General features: G+C 36.5%; 2 protein-coding genes across 2 annotated transcripts; one reads left to right on the top strand and one right to left on the bottom strand.

Moving 5' to 3' along the window:
* Positions 1–2,797: 2,797 nt before the first annotated feature.
* On the bottom strand, positions 2,798–4,792 carry LOC106084818 (acetyl-CoA acetyltransferase, cytosolic). Its single transcript, XM_013248747.2, has 6 exons — positions 4,626–4,792; positions 4,334–4,455; positions 4,156–4,268; positions 3,648–4,077; positions 3,403–3,588; positions 2,798–3,269 (listed from the first exon to the last, which is right to left on the bottom strand). The coding sequence occupies exons 1-6, from the start codon at positions 4,672–4,674 to the stop codon at positions 2,988–2,990; spliced, it is 1,182 nt and encodes a 393-aa protein (XP_013104201.1). The 5' UTR covers positions 4,675–4,792; the 3' UTR covers positions 2,798–2,987.
* Positions 4,793–9,825: 5,033 nt separating this feature from the next.
* LOC106084831 (ras-related protein Rac1) lies at positions 9,826–10,868 on the top strand. Its single transcript, XM_013248763.2, has one exon. The coding sequence runs from the start codon at positions 10,071–10,073 to the stop codon at positions 10,647–10,649; it is 579 nt and encodes a 192-aa protein (XP_013104217.1). The 5' UTR covers positions 9,826–10,070; the 3' UTR covers positions 10,650–10,868.
* The last annotated feature ends 2,227 nt before the right edge of the window (positions 10,869–13,095 follow it).

The raw sequence follows: 13,095 nt of genomic DNA, 5'->3' as shown, positions 1-13,095 counted from the left end.
AAATACAAAATTGAACAGTCACTTATATTTATTTGGGTGCATATGTTATCCAATTTTCATCGGATTGGTGACGAAGGGGGTTTACATTTATACCCGAGGTGGTGGGTATCCAAAGTTCGGCCCGGCCGAACTAATGCCTTTTTACTTGTTTTTCTTGTTATTTTCGCAAAATATAGTTAAAAAATATATGTCAAAATGTCAAGACCTAGTACACTATAAGAGATATCCCCATACGTGAAGCATGATTTTGAAAGATCTTGCGAACAAGGAAACAAATGTAAATGTCTAAATACATAAATATCTGCTTCTCGTGATGACGATGAATAGCACACAAATCGTAGCTCAGAGTTACAACCCGTGAGGTGCGATACACAAACATTTTGTACACTTTGAGGTGTTTGAGTTTGCAGACAATAACCGGTTGTGATTTTACAGTTAATCAAGTTACGAATAACTTTCTTCTTAAATAAACTCAGAAGTAAATGAAGCAGTGACTTTTTAAAAAATAATGTACTGTCAAAAAAAAAAAACAAATACCATGTAGCTATCATTTCTGGTTTGCTAGATATAACAATGTGAACTTGGTAATACTTCGTGTCAGTTACCATGTAACCTGTTGTTGTTGTAGCAGTTTGTTGTGTTCTATCTTTCGTCTGCTTGATTCTGTTGAGTGTCAAGACCCAGGAGCTCTGCGGCTAAGATGGTGTTGCGTCCACAGGGATTTGGGTCTGAGTCGAGTGGGTCTGGCTGGGCAGTTAAACAGGTGACGTATATCGTGTGGTCCCTGGTTACAATCGGGACATACATCTTGCACGTCGGCATCAATCTTTGCTCTGTAAGAGTTGAGGCGGCTGCATCTGCCGGAACGTAATTAAGCCAGAATTACTCTGGTTTGCCGGGGGAGGTCAATTTCTTTAGGTTTTTTCGGGTAGTATAAGAGTATTCAAAGACAGATTGAGGACAGTAGTAAGGTACTCAACTCCAAGTTAATCCAGATTCTTCTACATCAATGTAGAGATTCCGTCGGGTCCCAACACCTTGGATGATTTGGCGCCCACGGTAAATTGTGATGGCTGTCCATCGACTCGGAGACCACGAATACGGCTCCTCCATGCCCTGTCACTCTCGGGATGCACAACAAAGCGAGCGGCTGCTGCGTTAATAATGTTTCGAAATTTCCTCTCTGCCACTAGCACATCCGAGGGGGATGGCAGTTCACTGAAGGAGCGATTGGTATACTCTTTGAAGTCAGCCCAATCGGCCTTTTTCTGATTGATAAACGTCCAGGGCTCAGAGGTTATGAAGTCGGGTGGTCGGTCGATGGTGAGGATTATGGGGAGGAGGTTTGAACCCAAAAAGATAACGGCTTGCCAGGATACGTCCCTCAGGAGATCAGGGGATGCAATGGAAATGTCTGGCGAGCTGCTGCACCTTCTCGTAATCCTAGTGGGGGCATCCTCATTCACTGTGCAAAACGTGTAGCCTTCAATCTGCCCTGCCAAAGCTATGTCACGCTGGTCGTTACCTAGAATGCCATGAAGTGTGATGCGCATGTACCTGTAGCTAAGTTGTTGGACAAACAATTGTAAGGTGATAATTGTTGCACATGTATAAAAAAATTTTAGCTCACAGCGTTTTAAGCCAACCATTAGGTAATTGTGAAGCCCGTATGTTTTTGCTTTTTCCTTTCCATTCTGAATATAAATTCTTCAATTAAGAGTTTTTACTGATAATTTGTGGTATGTATGTATATGCGAATTAAAAGTTGTTGCAAGTCACATTCACTGAATATGTAATAAAAACGTAAGCATAATAATTTTGAAAGCAGTCATTAAGTGAAAGACATTATGTTTAATTGTACTAAATAAGATCTGGTTATATTTTGCGAAATTTTGATATTTTATTGTGATTTCTCTTTTTAAAAGTAACACGAAACACAAAAAGAGAATTAAACTCATTTATAAATCTATTTAAATATGGTACAAAATGCGTGTTCTATTCACTAAAAGTGGATTCAAATATTTTTCAAACGCTTTATTTTATTCTTTAACCTTGCCGATAAAGGATTCCATCGGGTCAATCCAATACGTGCAACCGGCTGCCATGGGATTGACTAAATTAGGTTCTCACGAAGGTATTCCCCCTTTGATATTACAAATGTTTCCTCTTCAATTTCCTTAATTTGGGAACAGGAAAACGTTGCAGTAAGTAATATGGTGGACGGGACATTGTTTTGGGTATTTTGTTCATTATTTTTGTGCTTGTTTTATTTTGGTCCGGACAAGCAAGACGATTGGACGTTTCATATTCTTTTTGGTATTAAAAAAATCACCTTTCTATTAAACAGACCTCGCCTATGGCCATAAGAAAAAAATTTAAATTTTCAGTAAATTATGAATGTTAATGGGTTTAAGGGTCATCACTATCGTTGTGTTTTTGTAGATAAATGTCTACTAAGAGTACAAATTAAATGTGCCTGCAATTATTATAACTTGTATTTAGAGATCAAGATTTTAACCTACAATGAAAAATCATAAGCAGTAAAAGATGAGTTTTGGCTACTTTAATATTTTTAACAACTTTTTTATTTGTCATTTCCCATTTATAAGACAATCAATGCAAAACGAAAATGTTTTAGATCAGTAAATGTGGCATATTGTATGAGATTTTACCAGTTTTATAAGCAGGCTGCAATGTTTTTAATCATTTGAAACATATATAGGTGAAATTCCACAAGAATTTTCTGTTTTTCAATTTGAAACAACTTTTTTTTTAGATAGTAAAAACAATACAAATTTATTACAATACATAATTGGTTCAACAATTTATATATTTCTTCCTATAGATTTTATTGTAAAATGAATTCCAACGTGAATTCCAACTTGAAAGTAACTCAAAAATTCCGACTCAAACCATGCATTCAAATTCACAATTACAATAAAATCTATCGTAAAAAAAGTTTTTAGAATAACAATGCACAATTTTATTTATACACGTTCCACAGCCATAGCAATTCCCATTCCTCCACCAATACAAAGACTGGCAACACCTTTGCGCCCACCGGTACGTTCGAGTGCATATAGGAGAGTGACTAGTACACGGGCTCCGGAAGCTCCAATAGGATGACCTAAGGCAATGGCTCCTCCATTAATGTTCACTTTTGCTTCATCCAAACCTAGGCCCTTTAGAACAGCTAATGATTGGGCAGCAAATGCTTCATTTAATTCATATAAATCAACTTCATCCTTCGTCCATTTGGCTTTTGCAAGCTGAAAATTATATTTTTAATTTTAGTATTCTGAAATCCAGATGGCATCAATTCCACCTAATCATATCAATATGAATTAACCAAAGTATATGATTATTGGTATTATTTGTTATAAATCATATCATATTATTTACCACTGCATTAACTGCTGAAACTGGACCAATGCCCATAACTTTGGGCTCTATACCAGTTTGTGCCCAAGCCACAATTTTGCCCAAAGGTACTAAACCCCGCTTCTGCACCTCTTGTTCTGACATAAGTAATACTGCAGCAGCGGAATCATTAATACCAGATGCATTTCCCGGTGTTACAGTACCATCCTGAATATTTTCCAAAAACATTAACAGTAAAGAAAATTAGAAACATTTTATAAACTTACACTGATAAAACAAGATTTCAACTTTTGCAAATTTTCAATCTTGGCTCCAGTTTTTATGTACTCGTCTTTGTCAAACAATGTGGTCCCGTTGCGATCGACTATTTCCACTGGTGTTATTTCTTTATCGAAATAGCCATTTTTCTGAGCGTTTTCTGCCAAGTTTTGTGATCGCACCGCATATTTATCTTGATCTTCTCTACAGATATTATAGTCTTTTGCCAAGTTTTCCGCTGTTATTCCCATATGAATACATTCCATAGCATCTGTAAGACCATCGTGTGTCATGCTATCGAGCATGGTGCCTGACCCCATCTTAACACCATGACGCAAATGAATGACATGTGGAGCCAAACTCATATTCTCTTGACCACCACAAATGACGATAGACGCGTCACCACAACGTATTGATTGGTAACCTAAGGCAACAGTTCTATAGAACAAAGAGACAAAAAGGTTAAGAGTTTATCCAAATTAGAATCTGTATTCCTAAAACGATAATGTTACAAACTTTAAGCCAGAACCACACAGCATATTGATATTGTAAGCAGGTACTTCAATTGGCAAGCCCCCCTTTAAGGCAGCTTGTCTTGCTGGGTTTTGTCCTTGACCAGCAGTAAGTGCCTATGCCAAAGACGAAACAATTTATTGTTAAAAAATCATCTTTCATAAAATCTATATTTACATACCTGCCCCATTATGACTTCATTGACTTCATTTGCATTTACATTGGCCCGTTTTAACAAATCTCTAATTACTATTCCTCCCAAATCGGAAGCCTTCAACTTGGAAAGAGTGCCATTAAAATTGCCTTTGTTTACACAGACGAAAGTTAATGACATGGAAATGAAAAGAGAAAGTTATCTAACAATAACCAATAACAACTTATTAAAGTATTTTTATTGATCACGCCTATAATGCCGTGCATTAGGGAACCAGCTATCATAAAGTGTGATGCGATAATTTTTTCGGTATACTTACCAATTGGTGTTCTAGCTGCTTCTACTATATAAACAATATCACCACTCATGATGTTTTTTTAAATGACCAAAAAAAATCAAAGGTGTGTTCCGGTATGCCGTCAAACGATGAGTGGTCCACCCAGCCAATGTAAACAAATTAGTATGGTTTTTGAACATGTTTGACGTGGATAAAATGTGATTCTGAACTGCACCTCGGACATATGTTATCGACATATACTAGCGATTGGTCAACAACACATGTTACATACATGTTTGATTTATTAGGTCTGTCCGCGTACTTTTCTGGTAAAAATTTGCAGGAGAGTAAGAGCCATTTTACTCTCTTTAAAAAATTTTGCAAGCAAAAGTACGTGAACGACTTCCAGTGAATATTTGCAGAAAAACAGCTGATTTTTGTTTTGGTTTGTTTTTTATTTGCTTGCTTGGAAAACATTTTTTTTAATTAAAAATGCTGGCGATACTTGTGAGATATTTTCCTTAAATAAACGTCAATTTATTGACCCCAGAGTGAAAAGACTAGAAGGGGAGCCATTTGATCTCCGTGCCGCTGGACAGCCATCACAAATTACTGTGCAATTCCATGACAGCCGGTTGTACGTACCTCATTGACTCGATGCCGTTTTTTATTGCCCCAAAGGAGTCTTTCAGTGGACAACACACTGCTACAGCAACAACAACAACAACCGTGCATCATCCGTGGCGCCAAGTCGCGTAAAGCGCTGGTTCCAGACAGTATCTCTACACTGATGCTGAAGAATCTGGATATGCCTGGAGTCGATTACCTTACAACTGTTCTCAGCCTGTCTGAACACTATTGTAGTACCCGATGTTTGGAAGATAGGCAGTATTGCAACCTGAAAATAACACGATCAGGGAAGAGCCGTACAGACCGATCGCCCTTCTCCTATCAGCAGCCAAGAGGCAAGGGACTACTCCTCCCGCTTTTCTCGTTGGACAATTTCCATTCGCCGAGCATCAGCATGCATTTCGAAGGCTGCATAGGACTACAACTGCTTTACATGCCATCACCGTAACTAAAGTACACTTGTTGTGCTGACAAAGATACCTTGGACTAACCATCTAATGCTTTTGGATATTGTGGCTAGATAATTATTTGGTCATATGCTACGGACACTTTATTATCTTTGAAGATATCTGTATCCGTTCACGATTGGCAGAATAATTTGCGCTAATTTTTTCTAACCCCACTGTGCGTCACTTGTTTGACTGCCTAGCTAGACCCACCCAATCCCAAGGCAGCATATTTCCTCCTTAACAAATTCAAAGGAACGGTGTTGGTTTCATCGTAGCTCTCCGATGAGGATGATTCCATCAAAGCACTTAAGAAACCTATAATTGCTCTTTTCTTGGTGTCTGGAAGGATACAATGTTTTAATTTTTCAAGATATTCCAAACAATTCTCCAAATTTTGCACGTACCTTCCAATTTAGAACATTAGCTGCTGCCATGAATCTTCATTAAAAGTAAATAAAAATTTAACAAATTTAATAATTGCCAATAAATAATATTTATATTTTTTACTTACCTCTGTCTTTTTGATCCATTTTGTCGTTAGCTTTTTTAAAGGGTGATTTTTTTGAGGTTAGGATTTTCATGCATTAGTATTTGACAGATCACGTGGGATTTCAGACATGGTGTCAAAGAGAAAGATGCTCAGTATGCTTTGACATTTCATCATGAATAGACTTACTAACGAGCAACGCTTGCAAATCATTGAATTTTATTACCAAAATCAGTGTTCGGTTCGAAATGTGTTCATTCACCGTAACGTTGCGTCCAACAGCATCTTTGAAAAAATACGGTCCAATGATTCCACCAGCGTACAAACCACACCAAACAGTGCATTTTTCGGGATGCATGGGCAGTTCTTGAACGGCTTCTGGTTGCTCTTCACTCCAAATGCGGCAATTTTGCTTATTTACGTAGCCATTCAACCAGAAATGAGCCTCATCGCTGAACGGTGAATGAACACATTTCGAACCGAACACTGATTTTGGTAATAAAATTCAATGGTTTGCAAGCGTTGCTCGTTAGTAAGTCTATTCATGATGAAATGTCAAAACATACTGAGCATCTTTCTCTTTGACACCATGTCTGAAATCCCACATGATCTGTCAAATACTAATGCATGAAAATCCTAACCTCAAAAAAATCACCCTTTATTTTCATGCTTTTCATAAAACAGCTGACCTTTACAAAACATATGTTCAAAGTTGCAAATTTCTGCTGGCGAAAAAAGTCCCAGTAGAAATTTGCAGGTCCTCTATTTTCTAATCGTCAAAATATGCCTAAGAATATATATTAACATGAATTCCGATATTATTAATTATAAAGATGAATTAGGGCTAGGTGGGGGTTAAGGAAGTGTGGCGATGCTTTACAGACTCATTTAGACAATTTTAGGTCCATTGTGATGCCACAGTAGCGACAGACCAAGGCTTCTGGCGGGAATCGAACCCACTACCCCTGCACTGGTAATCCAAGCACGCTACCTTATGGGGCGCCCCAATGTACATTAGACTTTTTTACAACCTCGTTTTCCCGTATCATATTTGCGTAAAAACCTGTTCAAATTCTCGAAAGCGATGAAAATAACAAATTATAAGGACAGTCTACATCATGCTAGTCTCTTGTGTGGAATAAGATGATGTGTTGGTGTATTCATATGAAAATCACTTCTGGAAATCAATTGCTGAATACAAAGAATTGAGGTTGGTCATGGTGAAACATTACTTTTTGTAATTATTAACATAAGTAATCGAAATAAAATTAGATTGAAATGATTTTTAATGTGGTTTTTTGTTCATTAGAGGGTGGAATAATCAATAACGGTTTGGTACTAAAACCAATAACGGTCTGGTGGTAAAACCAGTAATTTATTGGTATTAAAACCAATACTATTTCGGTGATAAGACTAGTATAAAGCGGTACTAATCATTTTATGTTTCATCCATGCCATCCGGTATTTTTTTTATACCATACGGTGTTGCTTTATTATCACTACCGTATGGTACTGAAATGAGCACTTTTGATATCAATTTTTCTCCGGGTCTAATATGTAACTCCACCTTTACTCCTTAAAGGTTGAGTGACATACCTCGCGCAGCAATTATGCGTGCATGATTTTAATATGTGTATTGTTCAAAAATTGTTTTGCTGTCCGTTAATTGGTGAATGTGTCGCCAGTAATTTTATTAGCACCGATTTCTCCATGTAAAATAAAGCCCATTTTTTTGCCTGAGACTGTAAAGCAGCAACTGCAGCGGACTTTTATGCACAAATTTGGAAAGTATTAATTCTAAATCCCACTTACATTTGCTAATGTGTACGATTCGCTCTCCAGGCTTCGGATTTCTGGGTCATTTGCGGAATGCTGTCAAACTCCATATAAAAAAACGTCGACGAAATTATGGCTAAAAACAGGCGGAAAAGTAGTACTCTGCTTATAGAAAGGAAAATGGCAAAAAACTATTATAGTGGCAACACTTGAAACTATTGCCGGCATCATTTTTGTTTGTTTTTTTAGTTTTAATGGTTCGTTTTTCTTTATTTATTTGAGAAAAAATATATATAGTAGAGAAAACAATAAGTGCAGATAAGAAACGAGTTTGGTATGGAAGCAAAAACATTGGATTGCTGCCAAATTCCGCTCGCGGAACAATTAAAAATTCTGCGATTATTCCGAAAGCAGAAAAGAATACCAACCCTTAGCAGGAGCATTTTTAAGAAAAAAATCAGTTTTTAACGCTAAATCACTATAGTTTCTAAAACCGGATTTTAAATAGGTTAAAACCCGATTCCCGAAAATTTTCACTTAAAACAACGTAGTACCATCCTTTAGAAAAGAAGTTTAAACGGCTGATTACCTAAGGTAATAAACATCACAAGTGGCGACAGCATACAAATGGTATGCCCACCGCTTATATTTTTTTTATGTTCTCGTCAGTATTTGAAACCAGGCGTTTAGCATCAAAAGCGGGGATGCCAGTCTCTGAGCTACCATGGTTGATTTAAGAAGTTGGGGTCGCTTGCCCAACAACAACGAAATCAACCATACAACAATGTGGTGATGGTGGCGCAAATTCACACTAGGCTGTCAATTTTCTGGACACTTCCGAATTGACATTCTAGTTTTTATTTGCATAATCATGTGTAGCAGCCACAAGAGCAACAAATTTATGATATAAATTATAAATTAAAACAATAAAAATGTGAATAACCTTTAAAATCCAAACAAAGCATTTGACGCTCTAGTAGGATTTGGCTACAACTCTGAAATTAAAAAATTTTGAAAAAGTGACCTAACCTTCTTTAATGAACCCAGTGAGCAGTGCTGCTAGGACTTTTTAGAAAAATCCTCATAAAATCGTCACTGTCTTAAACTAGTCTAAATCAATTTAATTGTGCTATTTTCGAAGGGTGGAAGACCTAATCAATACCTTTAGTTCATAAAAACTTTTTTGCATGTCATTTGACATTTCTCTATTTCAGACTAACTCAATTTTTATGATGGAAAGATACACAATCGAGCAAAGCGTTAAAGTTATTCAAAATCAACATCGACCTCTAAGGCCAAAACAGAATGAACGCGTTGAGCATTGTTTTTATTTAGGTTGTAAAAATGCCACACTGCACAAAAATCCTACATTAGTAACGCGGTGGAGATAAAAAATTTACTACTTTGACGCTTGAAAATGAGCGTCATTTAGTGCTGCCATATGTGGATAGTTTTTTTAATCGTCAAAATTCAAAACTTTAAAATTTTCGTGTTGCTTTTGTGGGATTGGTTTGCAGGCTTGTATTTTTGCACCGCGACGCTCAAAACCAAGGCTCATCGCGTTCATTTTATTTTACCTTTTCAAATTTAATCAATCATGCGGATTTGTCACACAATGTCAATCATAGTAATTCTGAATTTTTTTCTCTGGCAGCCCTGACTGCGAGCTACGGTGACCCGATCCATACACATATACACATTAATTTTCACCAATACAGTTATCCACGCATCAGATATACCGTGTAAACTCCCCACAAAAATTCGATTAATCGACTAGTCAAAAAAGTCGACTTTTAGATACCTAGTTTAAGCACAATTGGTATTTAACCATAAGGTGTGTACGGCCCGTATCTCCAAACACACAAGTCAAAGTCGACTTTTAGCTTCGACTTCGACTAGTCGATAAATCGATTAGTCGACTTTTAGAGCTCGCACACACACACATTTCACCTATGGAAAAATCATCCTAGTGAACCCGAGTTTCTATTGTGCAAAAAAAAAAAGAATTAAGAATTAGTTTTCCTTTACAAATATAAATCTTACAAGAAGTACATAAAAAGTACTTAAGCACATATAGAATATATTTATTTTGCCCACAAAAAAAAGAGCACAACACAAAGAAAAAGAAAGCGAAAAGAAACAAATATGCAGGCTATCAAGTGCGTTGTGGTTGGGGACGGAGCGGTAGGTAAGACATGTCTACTCATCAGCTACACAACGAATGCATTTCCCGGAGAATACATACCAACCGTATTCGATAATTATTCGGCCAATGTTATGGTGGATGCCAAACCCATTAATTTAGGTCTTTGGGATACAGCTGGCCAAGAGGATTATGATCGTCTGCGTCCCTTGTCGTATCCCCAAACAGATGTATTTCTAATTTGCTTTTCTCTGGTTAATCCAGCCTCATTCGAGAACGTCCGTGCAAAATGGTATCCAGAAGTACGCCATCACTGCCCAAATACCCCTATAATATTAGTGGGTACCAAACTGGATTTGCGAGATGACAAGAACACCATTGAAAAATTACGTGACAAGAAATTGACACCCATTACCTATCCACAGGGACTGGCAATGGCCAAAGAAATAGGAGCCGTAAAGTATTTGGAATGTTCGGCCTTAACACAAAAAGGACTGAAGACCGTCTTTGATGAAGCCATACGTTCAGTATTGTGTCCCGTCTTGCAGCCCAAGTCAAAACGTAAATGTACGTTGCTATAATTTCATCATAAACCTGGGAAATCTGGAAAATCTTAAGCACACAGAAGAATAACTATTAAAAAAAACTAAATGGAAGCGTTCTCAAAACATGAAACACAAAAAAAAACCAGCCAATTCAATAAATATTTGTTGTATACTGTAGCCATAGTTAAAATATTCTTACATGTAACGAACGAACGATACAGAATAATTATGGTCTTCCAGACCTTTGATTAATAATAGTGTTATTATCACCAGGTCAACGTGTTTTAACGTTTAAGCCGTTCACTTAAAACAATTTTCATCATCAACCACCAAACACAACAGAAAAACAACATACCAGCAGCCAACCACATGTTGCAAAAACTAGCCCTCTAGTCGATTGCAGTGCTTGTGCAGTGCAATAGGCCATTTCATTCTGAGTCACGTCAATCCAGCCTCTGTGGTTTGGGGAGAATAAGAAAAGCGACCGCTTCTTTGTTGCTTCCGTTTCTAAAATTTTAACTAAACAACCAATGATTTTTCGAAGCACCCTTATTTAATATGTATTAAAAACTGTGTTTTCTTTTTTTCCAACTAACGATCTATGTGCATTAATTTAAACTGAAAGTTGTTTTTATAATTATTTAATAAAAAAAATGTACTGTACGACATTTCATTTTAAAACCATTTGGCTTTATTTCAACACTTGAACTTTTTCTCTGTTATTATTTTAAAAAATATACATACATACATACAAATATGCTTTTATACCAAATTGAAATGAATAAAAATCATAAGATACAAACAAAGGACTAGTTATAAAACATACAAACAACATATATACATTTATTAAACTTGCTAGTGAGCAGCAGTTAAGGAGGTTAAACTCTTTTAAAAACAAAATAGAAGTGAAAAGCCACGAGAAAGAAAATCGAAAATCGAAAAATTAAAACAAAAGATAACACAAAATACGTTAAAATTTATGTAGAATTGCTGTTACTCGTACAATAGTACAATGTTTGCATCCTCCTTCTCGCTATAGTTAAAGCAAAAATTATAACGAACCAACACTCATACACACAAAATCAATCAAACAACAACCAACATCATACTCGTACCACAACTCTCTTACCAGAAAAACTTATATACCTATATGAGTTAAGTTCGTCATAACGTTTTAAGAAATTATGAATTATGAAAACGACTAATCATATAAAAATCAATTACCATATATGAGGAACAAGGCATTTAAGTGATGAGCCTGTAAAACCTAGAATATTTGTGCTAATCAAATTTTTTGAAAAATATAAGAAAGAAAACTTACTACTACTATTTAATTTAATACTTATATATGTATGGGAAATCCGTAAACAAAAAATTAAAAATATTGTAATACATTCAAATGGAAAAGTAAATAAATTTTTGTGTGACACTTAATGTCAAAAAAGAAACATGCTTAAAATTTTTATAAGGTAATAACCAAGGCGTATTTATCAGGTGGGTCGCATCAACCCAGCTGATCAATTAATCAATTAATTTTTAAATTCGCCATACAAAAATATATGTTTCAAAATGAATATTTTAAAAATTGTGTTTGCTGCTACGCGTCTAACAACGTCATTCCCTATCAGCTTCAGTAGTGAAAGCGGCAGAGCCGTCACATACAGGAGAGGTCCCCAGAATATACTAAGTTACCTAGTATTGGTGAATAGTACCAACTTGATCGTTCAGGGGTTTACGTAAAGGCCATTGCCCACCATGATAACAGCGTCATCCCCGTAGCCAACAAACTTAAATCGTCCTTTTCAAATGACCTCAAAATTCCACAGATATCCAAGGGCCAAAAAAGGGTACACAACCCCTCCTTGTGGTGATTGTGCTTTAATCACAATCTTCTCCTATTTGAGCCATTTGTTAGTATACGTTAATTATCCCGCCTTTCAACATCAGCTTTCACTTAGTAGCTATCTACGGGTTGAGGGTTTTGTGGGTAAAGCCTCTAGAGCTAAATAGAATTTTGCAAACTGCAAATTTTGCCCATGAACATTCCCCTAAGGAACAGGGGCAAACTTCTCACCTATCAATGAGTGCAGTCCGATTCAACTATATAATAATATACTTCTTTCTTCTCGCTCTGATTGGTCGAAGCAAATTTGCCGAAAATTTTAAATGTAAGGGCGAATCGAATTTTCTTCGCCCTGTTTACAAATTTGCGGTCACCTTGGTAATAACAAAGCATTGCTCGCTCATTGGATAGCGCTGCAACATTTATCAGGGATCAAACAATACAAGAGTGCCGTAGTACTGGGGTTATTGGTTCGCATGGATTGGACGGGGTTATCCCGAGTTTCTGGGTCTATCCAGACTATTCGAAAAAATTTGCGAAAAATCCCGATTTTTGGAGCGAAAACTTATATTGAAAGAATAGGCAGTGCGAGGGTTGCCCTTTATATTTCGGGATTGATCAACCCTTGTGTTGCAATTT

The sequence above is a fragment of the Stomoxys calcitrans genome, chromosome 1 (assembly GCF_963082655.1).
Source record: "Stomoxys calcitrans chromosome 1, idStoCalc2.1, whole genome shotgun sequence".
In the NCBI taxonomy this organism is placed as follows: domain Eukaryota; kingdom Metazoa; phylum Arthropoda; class Insecta; order Diptera; family Muscidae; genus Stomoxys; species Stomoxys calcitrans.
The sequence above is the reverse complement of the archived record's forward strand: the minus strand, read 5'-3'. Positions and strand labels throughout refer to the sequence as shown.

What these genes read in the sequence shown, in the direction of transcription:
- LOC106084818 (XM_013248747.2), bottom strand. Translation starts at nt 4,674, where the DNA reads ATGAGTGGTGATATTGTTTATATAGTAGAAGCAGCTAGAACACCAATT. An exon ending in CTGTGTGGTTCTGGCTTAAA is followed by an intron (nt 4,078 to 4,155) that starts GTTTGTAACATT and finishes TTTGTTCTATAG; the next exon opens with AACTGTTGCCTTAGGTTACC. An exon ending in TTTCAGCAGTTAATGCAGTG is followed by an intron (nt 3,270 to 3,402) that starts GTAAATAATATG and finishes TATAATTTTCAG; the next exon opens with CTTGCAAAAGCCAAATGGAC.
- LOC106084831 (XM_013248763.2), top strand. Translation starts at nt 10,071, where the DNA reads ATGCAGGCTATCAAGTGCGTTGTGGTTGGGGACGGAGCGGTAGGTAAG.